Source organism: Bufo bufo, chromosome 2, assembly GCF_905171765.1.
Source record: "Bufo bufo chromosome 2, aBufBuf1.1, whole genome shotgun sequence".
In the NCBI taxonomy this organism is placed as follows: domain Eukaryota; kingdom Metazoa; phylum Chordata; class Amphibia; order Anura; family Bufonidae; genus Bufo; species Bufo bufo.
In genome coordinates, this window is record NC_053390.1 from 176,489,098 (window position 1) to 176,511,497 (window position 22,400).

Genomic DNA, 22,400 nt, shown 5'->3' on the forward strand with positions numbered 1-22,400 from the left:
GAAGCACAGTGGGCACAGTATTAGAGGTGGTAGGATGGGCTGTTCAGAACACGGGGAGGAGGATGAAAAAGTAGTTGTCAAACTCTGCAGAGACAAGAGATGGCTGAAAGAAATATTCATGGTGGTCCGAACGGAGAAGATACAGAAAGAGAACGTCTACATCAGAGAAGACATCACTGGATGGAAGAGGTATGTGGCGCTGTATGTAATGTTTTCCAAGTATGTCTTTAAGGGTCCATTCACACGTTTGCAAAATGGGTCCGCATCCGTTCTGCAATTTTGCAGAACAGGTGCGGACCCATTAATTTTCAATGAGGCCGGAATGTGCTGTCCGCATCCGCACTTCTGTTACCTCAAAAAAATAGAACATGTCCTATTCTTGTCCGCAATTGCGAACAAGAAAAGGCATTTTCTATGAGAGTGCTGGCGATGGGCGGTCCGCAAAACACATACGGACGTGTGAATGGACTCTAGGGCTTGAGGGAAGGGCAGCTTTCAGTTTTCGCCTCAGGCAGCAGAAAGGCTAGGTGCACCCCTGTATAGCGCACGCAGGGGATTGCAGTTTGTTTTTCTAGATTTTGGCGCATCTGACCGGAGGAAGAAAAGGATCTTTACAGACTGCTGGCTACTGCGGTTTGAGGGGCGTTTTTTAGGTGACAGGTTCCCTTTAATAGGGTTCGCTCTGTATGATCTAGGGTCCGATTAATTTTTGGGATCTGAATTCATTTAGTGTTCTGCAGATTAATAGTCAATAGCCCCCGTCTAATGGTGTCCGACGCTCTAATTAGACCTGCTCCCCTAGCCTGTGCCACGCAGCACTCTCTGCCACAGATCACACACAAACACTTGGAAAGTTTGGTGTACACAACAGCAGGCACAACCCGAAAGCAGCGCATCGACAGCTCATGTGACCGTGCCCTTACGACGCATGCGCTTTCACGTCACCATCAAACCCCGCCTTTCAGTGAGAAAAGCGTCCAATGAATCCCGACCTTCCGGGACACGACCCCCAAACGTCTTCCTTGCGTTCAGTGTGACAAGTTGAACGCTAGAGGGCGGAGTGAGTTGGTTTGCGGAGGGTGAAGCTGGCGCACTGATGACGGTAACGAAGGTGCAGTGAGAGACGCGCGCATGCGCAGTGTAGAACGAGTGGTTACCTCAGTGTCTGGTTTCTGCGTTTATTTTCAGTCGTGCTCCTACTTGCCAGCAGCACCTGTACCGGACGGACGCCTCCCCGCGACTGCTCGTGACATTCACCTGACGGGGTGACTCCGGGAAGTCCCATGTCGTGCTGATACTACCCGCTGTGTGCCGGGCTCTATGCGGCCGCTGGACCATGAATCTGCACCAGGTGCTAACAGGAGCCGTCAACCCAGGGGATCACTGCTTCTCTGTGGGGAGCCTCCAGGAGCAGCCCATAACGGTGAGCACCTCACTATGACCCCCCCACATAGAAGTCAATGGAAGAGTACAGTGCGGGGGCCAGTACCTTTACATTAAGTTGTGCCCCTATTTACCATGGCTGAAGAAGTGCCTGTGCGCCAACCTTGCCAATGTCAGGTAGTAGTGCCCTACCCTGGGATAACACTTTCTGTGGTAGAAGCATTGGTACTAAGTATGGCTCCAGGATCCCCATCATAGATGTTATTAGGTAGGACCGCCGCGGTGGAATACCGGTTTCTTCATCCTTATGTGTCAGGACGCGTCACACGTCTAGGTGTGTATATGTACATATGTAAACCTGCTGAGTGTACAGAGACGGGCGGTGCTAAGTGGGCGCCGCTTATCCCAGCTGTTCACTGATACACTGACTTTAAAGGGGTTTTCCATTGTCTTGGTATTGATGACCCATCCTCAGGATAGGTAATCAGTATTAGATCGGTGGCGGTCTGATCAGCTGATTTCTGTAGAAATATCTGGTCACTACGTAGCGGCCATGTCCGTGTACTACGTCCCGGCTCCCATTCGTGTAAGTGGAGCTGAGCTACAGTAACCCTGCCATAAATTATTAAGAACATTAGAGTTCCCCTTTAGGGTACAGTCTCATAGAGTCCATTTTCCAGGGCGGAATTTCCTCCACAGGTTTTGCAGTGAATTTGACATGGTTTTTTAATCCACGAGTGTAGACGGACATAATGGATATTTGCCAACCGCACTGCAGGTCGGTTTACGCTGCAGATGTCATGCACACGACCGTATTCCTTATCCATGTGTAAGGGCTTGTTCACATCTCCGGTAACCTGATCCGGCAGGGAACGACCGACCAGAGGCTACTGGATCCGGATAACCGCTGCATCCCCATTGACTATAACGGGATCCTGCAAGATCCGGCCGCTTTCTGGAATAATGGCAGGGTTTCAGACGGACAAATAATGCAGCTTGTAGCATTTTTTTTTTTGTCCGGCCGACAGCCGTCATTTATGCCGGAACAGGCTACTAGAAGAGCCTGCCGGAACTAGAGTCGCAACTGTGAATGTACCCTTACCTGTATTTTTTTGCAGACAACACCCTGTCTATAATTTATACGGATCCGTGTGGTCGGTCCACAAGTTATAGAACATGTCCTATTCTTGTCTTTATTGCGGATGATAATTGCCCTTTCTATTAATGGGTGGGAGAAAAATGTGGCGTTCTCGCAGGGGGCTTCCGTATTTTGCAAATACGTACATGGATGTGCGCATGAAGCCTTAGCAGCACGGGGATGAGATTTCTTAACATCACCTTTACTTTGCTGGCACGGTAAAACGCTGCAGATTTGCTGCAAGAAAAACCCAAAGTGATAAATCTGCAGACTCTTCATCCTGCGTGGAAGTACCCGAGAATGCACCGTATCGCATGCGGTTTTTGCTGTGGATCTCAGTCTTAATTACAAGGGGTGATATCCACAGAGGAGAACCGCATAAATTCAGACAGATCAGTTTCCGCTGTGGTTTTTGTGCGCAGCATGGTCCTGTATGACGCTGCTGATTTTCCACACGACTAAGCCGTAGAGTTCAGTGACCTGTATAAGTGCACATGGCCTGTTATATACTCAATGCCATATAGCTGCAATAAGATGTCAGCAGTGTATCCCTTAAAGGGGTTGTCCAAGTTATTTTTTATGTAGGAAAGTTACCGGGAAGCCTGATAAAATACAGTAATAAAAACTTCCCTTCCTCAGCGGTGATGGCCGTCCACTACTGAGGCTAGCCATTGGCCGCAGCGCTGATGGCCGTCCACTACTGAGGCTAGCCATTGGCCGCAGCGCTGATGGCCGTCCACTACTGAGGCTAGCCATTGGCCGCAGCGCTGATGGCCGTCCACTACTGAGGCTAGCCATTGGCCGCAGCGCTGATGGCCGTCCACTACTGAGGCTAGCCATTGGCCGCAGCGCTGATGGCCGTCCACTACTGAGGCTAGCCATTGGCCGCAGCGCTGATGGCCGTCCACTACTGAGGCTAGCCATTGGCCGCAGCGCTGATGGCCGTCCACTACTGAGGCTAGCCATTGGCCGCAGCGCTGATGGCCGTCCACTACTGAGGCTAGCCATTGGCCGCAGCGCTGATGGCCGTCCACTACTGAGGCTAGCCATTGGCCGCAGCGCTGATGGCCGTCCACTACTGAGGCTAGCCATTGGCCGCAGCGCTGATGGCCGTCCACTACTGAGGCTAGCCATTGGCCGCAGCGCTGATGGCCGTCCACTACTGAGGCTAGCCATTGGCCGCAGCGCTGATGGCCGTCCACTACTGAGGCTAGCCATTGGCCGCAGCGCTGATGGCCGTCCACTACGGAGGCTAGCCATTGGCCGCAGCGCTGATGGCCGTCCACTACGGAGGCTAGCCATTGGCCGCAGCGCTGATGGCCGTCTACTACGGAGGCTAGCCATTGGCCGCAGCGCTGATGGCCGTCTACTACTGAGGCTAGCCATTGGCCGCAGCGGTGATGGCCGTCCACTACGGAGGCTAGCCATTGGCTGCAGCGGTACACGGGGCGTCACTGGCTGCAGTCCAGAGATGAGGAAGGCACTGCAGCCAATGACTTACCTCATGTAACCACTGCAGCGCTGGATGGGCAGTTTCCCTACATAAAATAATAGCTTGCACAAGAAGTGTTCATGGCGATAATCTGACTGTGGTGACAAAATTGTCCAATGAAAAGTTGAATCATTTGCGAGAAAACTCATTATTAGTGTTGGCGCGAATATTCGTCTCGCGAATTTTAATCGCGAATATCGCTACTTCGAGAATTCGCGAATAATTAGAATATAGTGCTATATATTCGTATTCGTGATTAGTGTTGAATATTCTAATCGCAAATTTATCACTAATATATTACATTGCCGATTTTTGCAATCAAGTAAACAATGACTGGGGATCACAAATTCTCGAATTAGCGAATTTAGGCCTCTTTCACACTTGCGTTGTCCGGATCCGGCGTGTACTCCACTTGCCGGAATTACACTCCGGATCCGGAAAAACGCAAGTGTACTGAAAGCATTTGAAGACGGAACCGTCTTCCAAATGCGTTCAGTGTTACTATGGCACCCAGGACGCTATTAAAGTCCTGGTTGCCATAGTAGTAGTGGGGAGCGGGGGAGCGGTATACTTACAGTCCGTGCGGCTCCCCGGGCGCTCCAGAATGACGTCAGAGCGCCCCATGCGCATGGATGACGTGATCCATGTGATCACATGATCCTTGCGCTTGGGGCGCCCTGACGTCACTCTGGAGCGCCCGGGGAGCCGCACGGACGGTAAGTACACTGCTCCCCGCTCCCCACTACACTTTACCATGGCTGCCAGGACTTTAGCGTCCCGGCAGCCATGGTAACCACTCTGAAAAAGCTAAATGTCGGATGCGGCAATGCGCCGAAACGACGTTTAGCTTAAGGCCGGATCCGGATCAATGCTTTTCAATGGGCATTAATTCCGGATCCGGCCTTGCGGCAAGTGTTCCGGATTTTTGGCCGGAGCAAAAAGCGCAGCATGCTGCGGTATTTTCTCCGGCCAAAAAACGTTCCGTTCCGGAACTGAAGACATCCTGATGCATCCTGAACGGATTTCTCTCCATTCAGAATGCATTAGGATAATCCTGATCAGGATTCTTCCGGCATAGAGCCCCGACGACGGAACTCTATGCCGGAAGACAACAACGCAGGTGTGAAAGAGCCCTTATGGTGAATATTCGGACAAAAATTCACGAAATATTATGAATTTGAATATTGCCTATGCCGCTGATCACTACTCATCATGTATTTTTTTGATTGTTACTGACACTTTCATCGTTTTTCCAAAAATCCTAGTTTGCAATTAACGGCGCCGTGTACCATGTTGTCTGGATTCGAGTCATCAGGATATGTCACCAGTATCAGATTGGTGGGGGTCCGACACCCAGCACCCTCGCTGATGAGAGATAACATAGCAGGAGCCCCATCCACGGGCAGCCCCATCGGTTCTAGTAGATTTTGGAGTTCAGCCAGCTCGTCCGTCACCGCAGCCGATAACAGACAAGGTCACCTGCCGCCCTGGGCAGGATTACTGCATGTCACTCCAGGTTTAGGGCTATACAGGTGTAATATTTCCAGGACTGAATGAAGCCGGATTTCACACCCATTCAGGCAATGAAGGAATGTTTATTCAGCTCTATGTAACAAGACATACACAGCTCTGCTATCCCGGTGCATACACCTGCAGTCTGTTACATCACCAGATGTGTAGGTTTTCTCTATCCACATGTGAAAGTGTTATTTTAGTAAAACCTGTTACATAAGGGTACAGATAGATGTTATGTGCATACGTTTAGGTGAGTTATCTGCGGTCTGAAATGAGTATCGTGCCCATTCTCAAAGTGACACCATAGTAGTGGGCTAGATAAAAAGGCGTAGACGCGGTAATAGTATGTGTGGTATAGTTGGCACTTTTACCCACCTACACAACTTAGTTGTCTTTCTCTGGTTGTATCTGGGTTATGGCACCGTGGTTGAATGTGACCCAACGTCAGGGACTTCTAGTGGCATCGTACTGTACCTTGGTGATCATGGCTACACGGATGTACCCTGAAATCTGCACCTGTAGCCTTCTATAGGCCCAAACTAGGCCTCTGCCTGCATTCGTGTTTTTTTTTTTTTTTTTTCTTATACACGAAGCCTTGTATATGAGGCCACGTTAAGGGCACCTTCACACGCAGCAGATTTTGTGGCAGAAAATTCTGGAACTGAGTCCCGGAATTTTCTGCCACAAAATCTTCTGCGTGTGCAGGCGCTCTTTTATGCGGGGAATCCGCAGCATATTGCGTTACCAGCTAAGAAGATGAGATTTTCAAAAAACACATTTTAGGCTACTTTCACACTGGCGTTTTGGTTTCCGTTTGTGCGATCCATTCAGAGATCTCACAAGTGGTCCAAAATGGATCAGTTTTGCCCTTAATGCATTCTTAATGGATAAGGATCCGTTCAGAATGCATCAGTTTGGCTCCGTTTCGCCTCCATTCCGCTCTGGAGGTGGACACTGTCCGTCTGACGAAACTGAGCCAAACGGATCCGTCCTGGCACACAATGTAAGTCAATGGGGACGGATCCGTTTTCTCTGACACAATCTGGCACAACAGAAAACGGATCTGCCCTCTATTGACTTTCAATGGTGTTCAAGACGGATCCGTTTTGGCTATGTTACAGATAATACAAACGGATCCGTTCTGAACGGATGCAGACGGTTGTATTATCTGAACGGATGCGTCTGTGCAGATCCATGACGGATCCGCACCAAATGCGAGAGTGAAAGTAGCCTAATTGTCTGGATATTTACATCGCATCATGTCAATTGTATGTGTTGATTTTCAGTGCACATGTCATCCTTTGCGATGCAGACGGTGACATCTGGGGCACATTGGTCAGAATCTCCAACCCGAGGATTTAGGTGTGCAGTTGCCTGGATGTGGACTGCAGCTCTGGTTCATTCATGTTAATCAATCAGTTGTGCTGCAAAACGTCTGTGTAGCCCAAGCCTAAGGCTGGGTTCACACTTGAGCGTTTTACAGCGCGTTCAAACGCGCTGTAAAACGCTCAACAGATGAAAACCACTGCTTCCCTATGGCCCTAGTTCTCACTTGAGCGTTTTACAGCGCGTTTGAACGCGCTGAAAAACGCCCTACGCTCAAACAAGTTCTTGAGCTTCTTTGGGGCGTTTTGACGCGCGTTTGTGGCCATAGGACACTGCAGTCAATCACACAAACGCGCGTCAAACGCGCGTTTACTATTGCAAAAAACGCGCATAAAAACGCGCGACAAAAACGCGCGTTATACGCGCATATAAAATGCGCTCAAGTGTGAACCCAGCCTTAGGCTTCATGCCCATGGTCGTGGTTCGCATCCGATCCACGTTTTTTGTGGGTCGGATGCGGGAGCATTCATCTCAATGGCCCCACAAAAGATGCAGACACCGCCCCTGTCTGCTGTCCACTTCCGTATATCCGTTCCGCAGCCCCGCAAAAAAAAGAACAATTTTTGTCAGTTTTTTACTGATGGTTGCTAAGAGATGTTTGTAAACCTTCAGTTTTTTTTTTTATCACGAGTGTGAAAAACGCATCAAAGCGCTTTGTGTGGAAAAAACTGAAACACTGAACGCAATTACAGAACTTTCTTGCGAAATGTTGCGAGCTTCACTGGACGCGTCCTGACACTATCCGTATCGTTCGTGTAAAAGAGGCCTAAACTACACCCGGGAATCAGTTTAAATCGAGCGCTGCAGAAAATGTAACCCTAGAATCTTGTATTTAATAGGAGCCTTTACATGATGACTATAACCACGGGCCGTCGGATAGCGCGGTAACGCTCCTGTTCAGCCAGTGCTTCTCTGCTTCAATGGATTCCTGGATTTTGTCTGACATTTGCAATAATGACATTACTCCAAGTGTCCGGAGGTGTGAGGCTAGAACGAATGCCGCTCAGCTCGCTTTAGTGCTTTGAAAGCAGAATCTAATATTCTTATTACAGCACATGATTCCCCCACTTCTGTCGGAGAAGTAATGCTGCTCCTGGAAGAAAGAGTCCAAATCGCAGTGCGGCCTCCTGCACACGCCCGTCTTTCATCTGCATCCGATCCGCATGTTTTGCAGATCAGACTTGGACCCATTCAAAAAGTGCAGACAGCGCACGGTGTGTTGTCCGTATCAGTATGTCCGTTCCGCAAAAAAAAATAGAACATGTCCTATTCTTGTCCGTTTTATGGACAAGAATAGGCATTTTTAACCTAGGGCGGTGTTGTGTGCATGAGGTAGTGCTGTCTGCTCTGATTCCACCATTGGTCTTTTCAGAAGAACATGCTGCCGCTCGGTTCTTACTCTATGCTTTATACTGCAGTTCTGTTTGCTGTGTGTGTTTCTTTGATAGACATATAGGTTGGAATATAAATAAACTTGGAGCCGATCCTTTATAATGTCCGTCAGCAGAGAAGACAGAGAGAGTAGGTTTATCACTGGATGCTGAACCTGGAATGAAGATGGGGCTCATGGGTCTCCGTGTTTTAGGTGGCTAAAGATGTCGCAGTCTAAGGGTCAGTTCACACATCTGATTTTCAAAATACAGTTATCATGGCCGACCGTTTGGATAAACACTGATTCCTGATAATTGCCCCGTGTAAGGTGATGCCGATTGCTGGAAGGACGAGCAAACGCTGGTCCATCAGATGAAGGCATATTTAATTGAACCCATTTCTCAGCAGCACATCGCCCAGGGATATGTTACTAACAAACAATGGGGGAGATTTATCAAACTGGTGTAAAGTAGAACTGGCTTAGTTGCCCATAGCAACCAATCAAATTCCACCTTTTATTTTCCAAAAGAGCTGTCAAAAATGAAAGGTGGAATCTGACTGGTTGCTATAGGCAACTAAGCCAGCTCTACTTTATACCAGTTTGATAAATCTCCCCCAATGTATCTGTGTGGGGATGAACAATCATAGTAGTGCTCGTTCATCTTCATGCAGAAGAAATGATTTTTCTCAGCTAAAAAAAGTTAACTAAACGGACCTCATTGTAATCAGTGGGATCTGTTTGGGTCAGTTATTGCCAGTACCGGGCAGTTCTGTTATTATCATCGTTCTGCTCCTCTAATGGAAATAAATGGAGGTATTATCAATTCAGCCTTACTTTGAATAAGATACATTACAAAGTTTTATATATTCATATCTACTACTCATCTCTGCAACCAGAACACCACTATAATGATGGGTATGTTGTAAAGTGTCGGTGTAGTTACATAAGCCCCCGCCATACCTATGAATACCTGTAATCTTCCTAGTTGTGTGTGGTGATTTCTAGCAGAAGATTAGAGACTTTGCTGAGTGTTTAGAAGTGTTACTATACCGCCACTTAAAATTAATGGTGCAGAAAAGGCATGTTCTGTACTTGGGCTGAACCGTGTTCCCACTATGTGACCTTTGGGAGAATTATGTTAAACCTCTCCTCGCAGCTACCCAGGATGGGGTGATGAGTCTCCTCATGATTCCCCTAGCGCAGCAGGGCCCTGCCATCCACCACATCCTCAGAGTTCATTTTGCCTCCTGCGCCGGGTGTCTCCTCCAGTGAAGGTGTATTATGTCTTATTAGAAGTAATGGACTGAAGCAGTGTATGATGTAGGGAAGGGGGATCATTTATAGTGGATGTCAGAGCAAAGAGCTGTGATTGGGTTTAACACTGAGGGGAGGAGGAAAGGAGCCTGATAAGTGGAGAAAGAGGCACGTTTCTGTGAGTAGATGTATAGCAGAGTTTCACATCTTAACTTACACTGGTGGTTTGCATTACAACACCCAATCCTCTCCAAACTGCTCAGAAGTTTCTACCCATTTCCTTATTTGATCACCCAGAATCTGGATTGTAGCCAAAGCATTTAACAGAAACTGCTCTCAACCGTGACATGCAAACTGCTAAGGCTACTTTCACACTCGCGTTTGGTGCGGATCCGTCATGGATCTGCACAGACGATCCGTTCAGATAATACAACTGTCTGCATCCGTTCAGAACGGATCCGTTTGTATTATCTTTAACATTGCCAAGACGGATCCGTCATGAACACCATTGAAAGTAAATGGGGGACGGATCTGTTTTCTGTTGTGTCAGAGAAAACGGATCTGTCCCCATTGACTTACGTTGTGTGTCAGAACGGATCCGTTTGGCTCGGTTTCGTCAGACGGACACCAAAACGCTGCAGGCAGCGATTTTGTGTCTGTCTCCAGAGCGGAATGGAGACTGATCAGGGGCAAACTGAGGCATTCTGAGCGGATCCTTTTCCATTCAGAATGCATTAGGGCAAAACTGATCCATTCAGGGCTCTCACATGCGGTCCAAAACGGATCTCAGAAACGGAAACCAAAACGCCAGTGTGAAAGTAGCCTAAATGGAAAGGCCATTACTCCATACTAACCCTTCTTGAACTATCCGGTGCCTTCTCCACACATGGTCCCCTCTGCTCCCCCAGATTCTCTTCTCACTAGGCTTCCAAGGACTCGCTCCTTTGCTATCTTTCTGTAAGGCCTTTTAGAGTCCCTGAGTCCCAATGAATCTCTCTATACCCTCTTTGAGTCGGTGTACCGCAAGACTCATTGTGCCATCCCTTTTTCTTCTCTATTCCTGGGCAACTCATCACCTTTTTTATATATATATATATATATATATATATATATATATATATATATATATATATATATATTTTTTTTTTGTATAATCTGTTTACAGATAACACACAAATCTATCACTGTTCCTAATTCAGGCCTCTTACTAAGGGTTCTTTTACATGGACAGATTACACTTTAGCGGGTCAGTAACTGCGGCAGTTTTTGATAGCATGTGGACAAGTGATCGTTAAAGGGATTGGTTCACATATTTTAAAAGAATTTTAAATCCCGCCCTTGACCCTGCAGGACCTGTAAAGGGCAGTATACTTGGTCCCGCTGCTCTGACCCAGCTCTATGTCCAAGGCTGTCTTCACCGCCCTCCCTGCATGGGCAGTCATCCAATCGCCAGGGTCGGTTCAGGGGAAAACTGATGGTTTTGCGTGCAAGTTCAATCAGTTTTGTCTCTGATTGGGTTCAGTGTGTCCTGTCCAGATTGTATCTGGATTTTCATGCGCGTGAAGAAAAATTGAAGAATAACCATCTACATCTCCTAGCAATCATCAGCCTCCCCATTCACCTCTATGGAGCCAGGGCTGCGTGAAAAACGCACAATATAGAAAACGCTGAAATTCTTCTTCTTTTTTTTTTCTTCCTTTCCCTGATCGCGAAGAGGATGCGTGAAAAAGTACGCACATGTGCACACACAGACCCATTGAACTGAATGGGTCAGGGTTCAGTCCAGATCCTGTGCTTTCACCTCGTGCATTGCATCCTGATGGAAAGATCGCTCGTGTGTAAGAGGCCTGAGATAGTGATTGGTCCTACTGAAATCGCAGGATTCTGCTGTTCTGTTGACTTCTCTAACGGAAAAACTTCCTGTGTGCCCATTCCCCTCCCCCCAGTAAAAATCATTTTTTAACAAGTCCGTGCAGCATGGCCCCTGAAACAAGATGCATGCCTGCTCACAGTCCCATAGTCTTTAATGGGTTTGTAGGTCCGCATCACAGACCAAAGTGGTGCACGTCTGTTGTTTTTCCAGTGACCCTTGATCAGTGGAAAATTGCTGAGGTGTGAATAACCACATTAGTCAATGGCTCCATGTGCTGTCTGTGGAGAGGACGGACAGCGCACGTCCATGATTCAATATGTGTAAAAGAGACCCTAAAAGAACCACCATATGAAGATACCCCTAGTTTCAGACCAGCATGTTCGGGTGTTATTTCCTTGCCTGAACGCTGCACCATGATGGTTTATAATGCGGTGGGTTCCTGCCTGAGCTCCGCTGTAATGTACTCGACTGGTGGCTTTGTCAGCACAGTTCATCACAGCGGAGTTCAAGCAGGAACCCACAGCATCATAAATCATTATAGTAATGCCTGGAACATTGGCTCAAGTCATAAAGAATATTCTCTGCCACCTGCTCACTGTAGCTAGGATGGTTATCCCAAGACATTGGAGATCGATGGTAGACCCCTCTGTCCATGAATGGTCGGAAGAGGTTCCATTCATTCATAGAATTAGTAGCTGAGGCTCACGACCGCACATCCGCTTTTTCAGCCCTCTGGAACCCATGGATGGCTGTAATGGCCTGCGGAGTTGGAATGACTGCTGATGGATCCAAGAATCCTATATAGTCCCTGTATGTAGAGCGAATATCAAGTTCTTATCAGGTTTATCGGCGTGATATCTGCCCCCCCCCCCCCCTATTTTTACCGCTCTTGCTTTTTCTTTCACAACTGGGATTAGTCTTCAATATGTTCCGGAATTTTGGACGGAGAAAATACCGCAGCATACTGCAGTATTTTCACTGGCTAAATTCTGTAAGAGGGACTGAACTGAAGACATCCTGATACATATTGAACAGTTTTCTCTCCATTCAGAATGTATTAGGATAAAACTGATCAGTTATTTTCCGGTATTGAGCCCCTAGGACGGAACTCAATACCGGAAAAGAATAACGCAAGTGTGAAAGTACCTTTTAGCTCTGGATCAACAGGTAAAAAAACTGACAGAATGCACCTTTACTGGAAAAAAATGGCATGTAAATTTAGGGCTAAGAAACAAGCCTGAAGCAAGGAGCTGTACAACAAGGCGGTCAGAGCTATTTTCTGACAATAGGCTTCTGTCAGTGCACACTGTATACAGTACACAAAGCTAAAGTCTGAAGAAGGACCTGGACTTCCTGTTCTAGTACAGAGACCGGAGCTAGGGGGGTAAGGGCTGCAGCATAACCTCTGCAGGGAAGAATCTTTACATCAGTTATAATGTGGTACAATGATAAAGGGGGTTCTCACTTTTAGGCCTCATGCACACAAACGTTGTTCTGGTCCGCATCCGATCCGCAGTTTTTGCAGCTCAGGTGCGGACCAATTCATTTCAATGGGGCCGCAACTCCGTTGCTCCGTTCCGTGGCCCCGCAAAAAAATATATAACATGTCCTATTCTTGTCTGTTTTTGCGGACAAGAATAGACATTTCTACAATGGGCCGCCTGTTCCATTCTGCAAATTGTGGAAGGCCCACGGGCGGCTTCCGTGTTTTGCGGTTCCGCAATGTGCATGAGGCCTTATGCTATGTCCACATGAGAAAAATCCACAGTGGATTCCAGCAGCAAAATCCATTAAAAACAAAAAATCCACAAGCTTTACATGCAGATCTGCCACAGATTACAGCATAAACTGACATGCTGTGGATTTAAAATCGTGGAACATCCACGCAGTACAGGGCCAGAGTGGACTTCTCTCGAGTTTTGTAAGGCTAGTTTTAGACGTGTTAATTTGAGCATCAGTTCCCGGTTCGAACACTGCGCTTGTATAATCTTATTTTATTAGTACAATTCTCGGATACAAAAAGTGCGTAACAGTGTAACCTGTCCACATCATGTATAAAGACAAGGTGACATAAATGAGCACGATAATAAACAGGCAATATAATAATCTCACCCATCTTGGCATCTCCTGTTTGCAGAGGGCATATTGACGACTAATCCCAGTTGTGAAAGAAAAAGAAAGCAAGAGCGGTAAGAATAGGGGGGGGGGGGGGCAGATATCACGCAGATAAACCTGATAAGAACTTGATATTCGCTCTGCATACAGGGACTATATAGGATTCTTGGATCCATCAGCAGTCATTCCAACTCCGCAGGCCATGAAAGCCATCCATGGGTTCCAGAGGGCTGAAAAATCGGATGTGCGGTCGTGAGCCTCAGCTACTAATTCTATGAATGAATGGAACCTCTTCCGACCATTCATGGACAGAGGGCTCTACCGTCGATCTCCAATGTCTTGGGATAACCATCCTAGCTACAGTGAGCAGGTGGCAGAGAATATTCTTTATAACTTGAGCCAATGTTCCAGGCATTACTATAATGATTTATGATGCTGTGGGTTCCTGCTTGAACTCTGCTGTGATGAACTGTGCTGACAAAGCCACCAGTCGAGTACATTACAGCGGAGCTCAGGCAGGAACCCACCGCATTATAAACCATCATGGTGCAGCGTTCAGGCAAGGAAATAACACCCGAACTTGAAAAATGAAACAAACCTAAAAGTGGCCCCAATATACAGGTTCTTCTCAAAAAATTTGCATATTGTGATAAAGTTCATTATTTTCTGTAATGTACTGATAAACATTACTTTCATATATTTTAGATTCATTACACACAACTGAAGTAGTTCAAGCCTTTTCTTGTTTTAATATTGATGATTTTGGCATACAGCTCATGAAAACCCAAAATTCCTATCTCAAAAAAATAGCATATCATGAAAAGGTTCTCTAAACGAGCTATTACCCTAATCATCTGAATCAACTAATTAACTCTAAACACCTGCAAAAGATTCCTGAGGCTTTTAAAAACTCCCAGCCTGGTTAATTACTCAAAACCGCAATCATGGGTAAGACTGCCGACCTGACTGCTGTCCAGAAGGCCATCATTGACACCCTAAAGCAAGAGGGTAAGACACAGAAAGAAATTTCTGAACGAATAGGCTGTTCCCAGAGTGCTGTATCAAGGCACCTCAGTGGGAAGTCTGTGGGAAGGAAAAAGTGTGGCAGAAAACTCTGCACAACGAGAAGAGGTGACCGGACCCTGAGGAAGATCGTGGAGAAGGACCGATTCCAGACCTTGGGGGACCTGCGGAAGCAGTGGACTGAGTCTGGAGTAGAAACATCCAGAGCCACCGTGTACAGGCGTGTGCAGGAAATGGGCTACAGGTGCCGCATTCCCCAGGTCAAGCCACTTTTGAACCAGGAACAGCGGCAGAAGCGCCTGACCTGGGCTACAGAAAAGCAGCACTGGACTGTTGCTCAGTGGTCCAAAGTACTTTTTTCGGATGAAAGCAAATTTTGCATGTCATTCGGAAATCAAGGTGCTAGAGTCTGGAGGAAGACTGGGGAGAGGGAAATGCCAAAATGCCTGAAGTCCAGTGTCAAGTACCCACAGTCAGTGATGGTCTGGGGTGCCATGTCAGCTGCTGGTGTTGGTCCACTGTGTTTTATCAAGGGCAGGGTCAATGCAGCTAGCTATCAGGAGATTTTGGAGCACTTCATGCTTCCATCTGCTGAAAAGCTTTATGGAGATGAAGATTTCATTTTTCAGCACGACCTGGCACCTGCTCACAGTGCCAAAACCACTGGTAAATGGTTTACTGACCATGGTATTACTGTGCTCAATTGGCCTGCCAACTCTCCTGACCTGAACCCCATAGAGAATCTGTGGGATATTGGGAAGAGAAAGTTGAGAGACGCAAGACCCAACACTCTGGATGAGCTTAAGGCCGCTATCGAAGCATCCTGGGCCTCCATAACACCTCAGCAGTGCCACAGGCTGATTGCCTCCATGCCACGCCGCATTGAAGCAGTCATTTCTGCAAAAGGATTCCCGACCAAGTATTGAGTGCATAACTGAACTTAATTATTTGAAGGTTGACTTTTTTTTGTATTAAAAACACTTTTCTTTTATTGGTCGGATGAAATATGCTAATTTTTTGAGATAGGAATTTTGGGTTTTCATGAGCTGTATGCCAAAATCATCAATATTAAAACAAGAAAAGGCTTGAACTACTTCAGTTGTGTGTAATTAATCTAAAATATATGAAAGTCTAATGTTTATCAGTACATTACAGAAAATAATGAACTTTATCACAATATGCAAATTTTTTTAGAAGAACCTGTAAGTCGGCGGGGCCAGCAATATAGTAGTGCAGCCCAAAATGCTGTCCCAGCAGAACCAAATACACAGTACAGCACAACATACTGCTCAAAATACGTTCCCCTCACCAGTATTATATACCGACCTTATATACAGAGCAGCTGCCGGGCCTCGTCTGAGAGCTTGATCTTCACTACCACTGGAGTGAGGGTTGCACGTGAGTTGGGGGTTATGAAGAAGTTGCTTGGGGGGGGGTCCCATTCAAAAAATTACTGTGGGGCCCAGTCAGTTCTAGTTACTCCACTGTCTATCACCGTCCTGAGGACAACATTTGAATGCAGGAGGGCACTTTCTTCTGCCAGCCAGATGCAGAAGTATCAGATGCTCCCAGCGTTAATGTTGAGAGCATCAGATTGCTATGTACCCGTGTGCGGCTAAGAGGAGGGCTTTTGCTTTGGGCAGCAGCCCACCGGAAAATTTCCCTGTAGAATATATATGGCCAGTCCGCCCCTGCCCCCTATGTGTTTACAGGGCATCTGTCAAAAGATTTCTATCTATGAAACTGGCTGACCTGTTACATGTGCGCTTGACAGCTGAAGGCATCTGTGTTGGTCCCATGTTCATATGTGCCCTCATCGCTGAGAAATTTGATGTTAATATATGCAAATGAGCCTCTAGGAGCAACAGGGGCGTTACCATTACCCTGTTGTTAAGCCATGCAAAAATAAAATGTGAGAAAGCGACCTGAATTTTTAGATGACATCATATAAGCACTTGTGTTAACCCAGTATGATTTTCTTCAAATTGAGTAATGCACTGCTATGAAGTCACTAATTGTATCATTTGGTCCGTGTTCGGGTTCTCCGTGTGTGAGCGTTATCTTCTGTTCTGGACGCTGCTCGTCTTGCAGCAGCGCACGGCCTTACACTGATTTATAATGCTGTGTGCCTCTGCATGACCTTCCTTCTACAGGATCATACAGACAGCTTCATGTCACTATGATTCTGTAGCAATAAGGTCATGCAGAGGCACACAGCATTAGAAATCACTATAAGGCCCCATTCACACAACCGTATTTGTGGTCCACATCCGATCCGCATTTTTTGTGGATAGAATGCGGATTCATTCATTTCAATGTGTCTGCAAAAAATGGAGACCGCGCACTGTGTGCTGCCCACGCTTTGGGCATCTTTCACACATCCATGTTCATGATGACATCTGTGACAAGATGGTCAATGGTTTATCTGTGAAGATGTCCACGTTTGGTCCGTGTGTCTTTTTTTTTTTTTGTCATCCCTCTTCCGTGGGCACTACCAGGCTGAAAATGAATTTTGCAGAGCATATTCTAGCAATGATGCGTTAAAACTGCGGACCAGACACAGATGGCATTCGTGGTGTGTTCGTGGTGTTCACAGACCCATAGGTCCGTAATCGCAGGCAAGAATAGGGCATGCTTCTATGGTGTTCCCATAGACCCACAATCCGTGGAAAACCACTGATGTGTGAATACACACATTAGCGTCAGTGGGCTCATTATCAAAGACCAGCTTTATATGGCTGTCTCTAATAGCCTGTGCGTTGCCGGAGGAAGCACCTAATTTATGATAAGATGTGTGAATTTACCCTTAGCCCCTTTCACACGAGTGAGTTTTCCGCGCAGGTGCAATACGTGACGTGAACGCATAGCACCCGCACTGAATCCTGACCCATTTACTTCAATGGGTCTGTGTACGTGAGTTTTTTTCTTTTTTTTTTTCTTTTTTCATGCATCAGTTCTGGGTTGCGTGAAAAACGCAGTATCTTCTATATTCAGCGTTTTTCACGCAGCCCTGGCCACATAGAAGTGAATGGGGCTTCAGTGAAAAATGCATTGCATCTGCAAGCAAGTGCGGGTACATTGCGTTTTTCACTGATGGTTGCTAGGAGATATTGTTTGTAAACCTTCTGTTTTTTTATCACGCGTATGAAAAACGCATCAAAACGCATTGCACCAGCGCATCAAAAACCAAACACAATCGCAGACAAAACTGACTGAACTTGCAAGCAAAATGGTGCGAGTTTCACTAAACTCATCCGGAGCGCTCGTGTGAAAGCGTGAATCATGTATGCGATTGCTGTCGTGACGAACAGCCCCCGTATATGTTGGAGGTCATCTATTAAGAAACCTTTGCCAGTTTCTGGTGTAAAAAAAACTCTTTTAAGCCTGTGGGACAATATTTATTTATTTTGTTACATGGGCGTTTTTATTCTGCCCTCGCCACTTAGGAGTGGCAGGGGCCGGGGCATTAGGCCCAGCAAATTTACTAGCATTTACACCAGGAAAATAGAAATGAAGGGGTTGGAGTAGTTTAAGTCTGTGCACTGACTTTCGGAAATGTGCTTAATTTAGGACGAGGCGCACACCTTGTCATTTATCAGGTGAGTCCTTCGGCAGTGCAGACAGGAACAAAGATCGGAAGCGTAAAAAGCCAGTCTTTGTTAAAGGGGTTGTCTCACTAAAGAAAGTTAATACAAGGCACTTACTAATGTATTGTGACCGACTAAGTTGCTTCCTTTGCTGGCTGGATTCATTTTTCCATCACATTATACGCTTCTTGTTTCCATGGTTACGTCCACCCTGTAATCCAGCAGTGGTGGCCGTGCTTGTCCAGTGCCGGGAGCTTTTTCCTATAGTGTGCAAGCACGGCCACCACTGCTGGATTACAGGGTGGTCGTAACCATGGAAACGAGAAGCGTATAATGTGATGGAAAATTGAATCCAGCCAGCAAAGGAAGCCATATGCAAAATAATAATCTAGTAAGTGGCTTTTAGACCAAGTTAGACAACCCCTTTAATGACCCCCATTGTGTGGAAATCTGCAGCATTTTCTCTACATGTGCATTTCCTGTAATCCTGGACATGTCCTTATTGGGGCAGTTTTCTATGAGCCTCTTGTGAAATCCGGCCACAATGAATGGATTGTGGCTGCTTTAAGTACAGGTGGCTTTCATAACCCTGTCATTTAGACACGGGCCTGGAAATAGTAGCGTCTCATACTGCGCTGTGTCATTTACCTCAGTCTGGCCTGACGGTAACGGCACTACAATTAGAGCATGTGTATTGTATGTGGCAGTGATGACCTGGGATAACAGCGCCGGATCTGTCCCAGCAGGAGTGCTCTGGACTGGTTCCGGCTCCTCTGCTGCGGTAGCACATATACACAAGCAGTGTTTAGTCAACATGTCAGGAGAGGGGCGGTAGAAAATGTTTTCCTTCTTTGCACGTGTAGCAGATGCTTCTGTGTGTGTGCTCTGTACGGAGCTCATCTGCATCATCTAACTGTGCTTTATGGCTAGGATTTCAAATCCGCAGCTAAAACCGCAAACATGATTGACACGCTGCACATTTGGAAATCCGCACGGCAGGTCAATACTGCTGATCGGGCAGGCACAGCTCCTACACCCTCCTGATCAGAACACGTACATGTACGTGGGGGTGCGGCAAGAGACCATGCCGGAAGGGGTTAAAGAGGATCTATCACCATAAAATGCAGTGCAATTTGCAGGCAGTATGTTCTAGAGCAGGAGCAGATGAGCAGATCTATATCTAGTTTTAGTGGGAAAAGATTCAGTATAGCTTAAAATGTTATACATTTATATCTTTGGCCACCCCCAAGAACACCTCTCAGTACAGGGGAGATGTTATCAGTGATGGCATTCTCTGTATAAAGCCCCATGCACATGACCGTATCCGCTTTGGTGTGCGCGGATCTGCAAAATATGGTTACTGTCCGTGTGCATGCCGCAGTTTTCTCACGCCATTCAATAGAACTGGCTATTCTTGTCAGCAAAGCTGACGGCAATAGAACATGTTCTATAATTCACGGAGTGGCCGTACAGATTCGGAGAGCACATGGATGACCCCCATGTGAAGTCCACAATTTTGGTAGACCCATAGAAATAAGTGGATCTATGTGTGATCTGCAAAAATGTGAATTGGACACTGACCCAAAATACGATTTGTGCATGAGGACGAAGGTCATTTATCAAACTGGTGTAAAGAACTGACCACTACGTATACACTTATAGGGTTGCTTATCAAACTGGTGGAAAGTAGAACTGACTTGGGTTACTTTCACACTCGCGTTTGGTGCGGATCCGTCATGGATCTGTACAAACGCATCCGTTCAGATAATACAACTGTTTATATTATCTTTAGCAGAGCCAAAACAGATCTGTCTTGGACACCATTGAAAGTCAATAAAGGACGGCTCCGTTTTCTGTTGTGCCAGATTGTGTCAGAGAAAACGGATCCGTCCCCATTGACTTACATTGTGTGTCAGGACGGATCTGTTTGGCTCAGTTTCGTCAGACGGACACCAAAACGCTGCAGGCAGTGTTTTGGTGTCCGCCTCCAGAGCGGAATGGTGACGGAACGGAGCCAAACTGATTTATTCTGAGCAGATCCTTTTCCATTCAGAATGCATTAGGGCAAAACTGATCCGTTTTGGACCGCTTGTGAGAGCCCTGAACGGATCTAGCAAACGGAAAGCCAAAAACGCGAGTGTAAAAGTAGACTTAGTTGACTGTAGCAACTAATCAGATTCCACCTTTCGAATTTGACAGCTCTTTTGGAAAATGAAAGGTGGAATCTGATTGGTTGCTATGGGCAACTAAGGCAGTTCTACTTCAGACCAGTTTGATAAGCGACTGTATAAGTGTATACATTACTGCTGTCATTTTAAAGGGGTTCTGCAGTTTTTTAACCGATGATCTATCCTCTGGATAGATCACCATCTGATCGGCAGGGGTCCGACACCCGGGACCCCCGCCGATCAGCTGTTTGAGAAAGCAGCGCCGCGGCCTTCTCACTGTTTACCGCTGGCCCAGTGACGTCACGACTAGTATCAACTGGCCTGAGTGGGGCTAAGCTCTGCTCACTTGAATGGAGCTTAGCCCCGCCCAGGCCAGTTGATACTAGTCGTGACGTCACTGGGCCAGCGGTAAACAGTGAGGAGGCCGCTGCCTTCTCAAACAGCTGATCGGCGGGGGTCCTCGGTGTCTGACCCCCGCCGGTCAGATGCTGATCTATCCAGAGGATAGTTAATCAGTTAAAACAAACTGTAGAACCCCTTTAAGTGATAGATTCTGTACCAAAATAAGACATGCTGCTTGTTTTTTTCTCCATGTAAGTGCTGCTTTCCATGAAATGAATGGTAGGCTGTGCCTGTTTGTAGGTATTTTTTGGTGCTGGTTCCAATTGGAAAATGCGCCAAAAAACTCAGTGAATGGACCCTTATAGTTGACTCATAATATGTGGCCACACAATTTTACCAAAATTGTGCAGCCATTGGTTGCTACATAACTTTTAGGCTCATGCGTCCAGCCACAACTTGTGACCTCACCCTCATCATTACACGGACAAGTGTCGTCTTTCCTTTTAAGTAGATTAAAGCAGGATGCTTATTATGATATGAACGTACTGCATGTTCCAGATATCTCATTGTAAAACCTGTGTGGCGGGAGCTTTACACTCGCCTTAGACCCCCATATTGTACCTTTCTGAATGATATTATATCTTATATAAATGTGTGTCTCTGTCTTTCACTCCACAGGCCTATGCATCTGGGTGTGATGTTGTCATTTTGGGAAGCGATTTTGAGAGACTACAGGTAATCCCTGGAGTCCAACATGGCAATGTGCTGGTGGGATGTGTAGACTGTTCGATGCAGCAGGGCAGGGTAAGTACTTGTATGAGAATGCCTGCTACCGTCTTATCCACTAGAAAAGTGTGTTCTTATTAAGAGAAGCGCGGAAAGAGTCGTGCACGGACCTTGTCCTTTAATGGCCAACAAAAATGGAAGCAATGATGCTGCATAGCAAGCTTTCCAGACGACTTTGGTCTCTTTTGTGTCACAAGAAAAAAAAAATATATATATATACAGTACAGACCAAAAGTTTGGACACACCTTCTCATTTAAAGAGTTTTCTTAGTTTTGATGCCTTCATAGTCATGAAAATAATGAATTAACACATGTGGAATTATATACATAACAAACAAGTGTGAAACAACTGAAAATATGTCATATTCTAGGTTCTTCAAAGTAGCCACCTTTTGCTTTGATTACTGCTTTGCACACTCTTGGCATTCTCTTGATGAGCTTCAAGAGGTAGTCCCCTGAAATGGTCTTCCAACAGTCTTGAAGGAGTTCCCAGAGATGCTTAGCACTTGTTGGCCCTTTTGCCTTCACTCTGCGGTCCAGCTCACCCCAAACCATCTCAATTGAGTTCAGGTCCGGTGACTGTGGAGGTCAGGTCATCTGGCGCAGCACCCCATCACTCTCCTTCATGGTCAAATAACCCTTACTTTCAAAGTTTTCCCAGTTTTTCGGCTGACTGACTGACCTTCATTTCTTAAAGTAATGATGGCCACTCGTTTTTCTTTACTTAGCTGCTTTTTTCTTGCCATAATACAAATTCTAACAGTCTATTCAGTAGGACTATCAGCTGTGTATCCACCTGACTTCTCCTCAATGCAACTGATGGTCCCAACCCCATTTATAAGGCAAGAAATCCCACTTATTAAACCTGAGAGGGCACACCTGTGAAGTGAAAACCATTTCAGGGGACTACCTCTTGAAGCTCATCAAGAGAATGCCAAGAGTGTGCAAAGCAGTAATCAAAGCAAA

At 46.4% G+C, this 22,400-nt stretch overlaps 1 protein-coding gene across 2 annotated transcripts in view; it reads left to right on the forward strand.

Annotated features, from left to right (window-relative positions):
- The first annotated feature begins 1,054 nt into the window (after positions 1-1,054).
- The window catches only part of DMXL1 (Dmx like 1), a 162,070-nt gene continuing 140,724 nt past the window's right edge, over positions 1,055-22,400 (forward strand). Inside the window, exons 1-3 of one of the 2 annotated variants that reach the window (XM_040421671.1) lie at positions 1,055-1,111; positions 1,189-1,423; positions 21,327-21,452. In XM_040421671.1, the coding sequence (XP_040277605.1) occupies positions 1,337-1,423; positions 21,327-21,452 (213 nt within the window). In that variant the 5' untranslated portion in view covers positions 1,055-1,111; positions 1,189-1,336. The remainder of the gene's footprint in view (positions 1,112-1,188; positions 1,424-21,326; positions 21,453-22,400) is intronic. The other variant, XM_040421670.1, reaches the window with a different exon arrangement.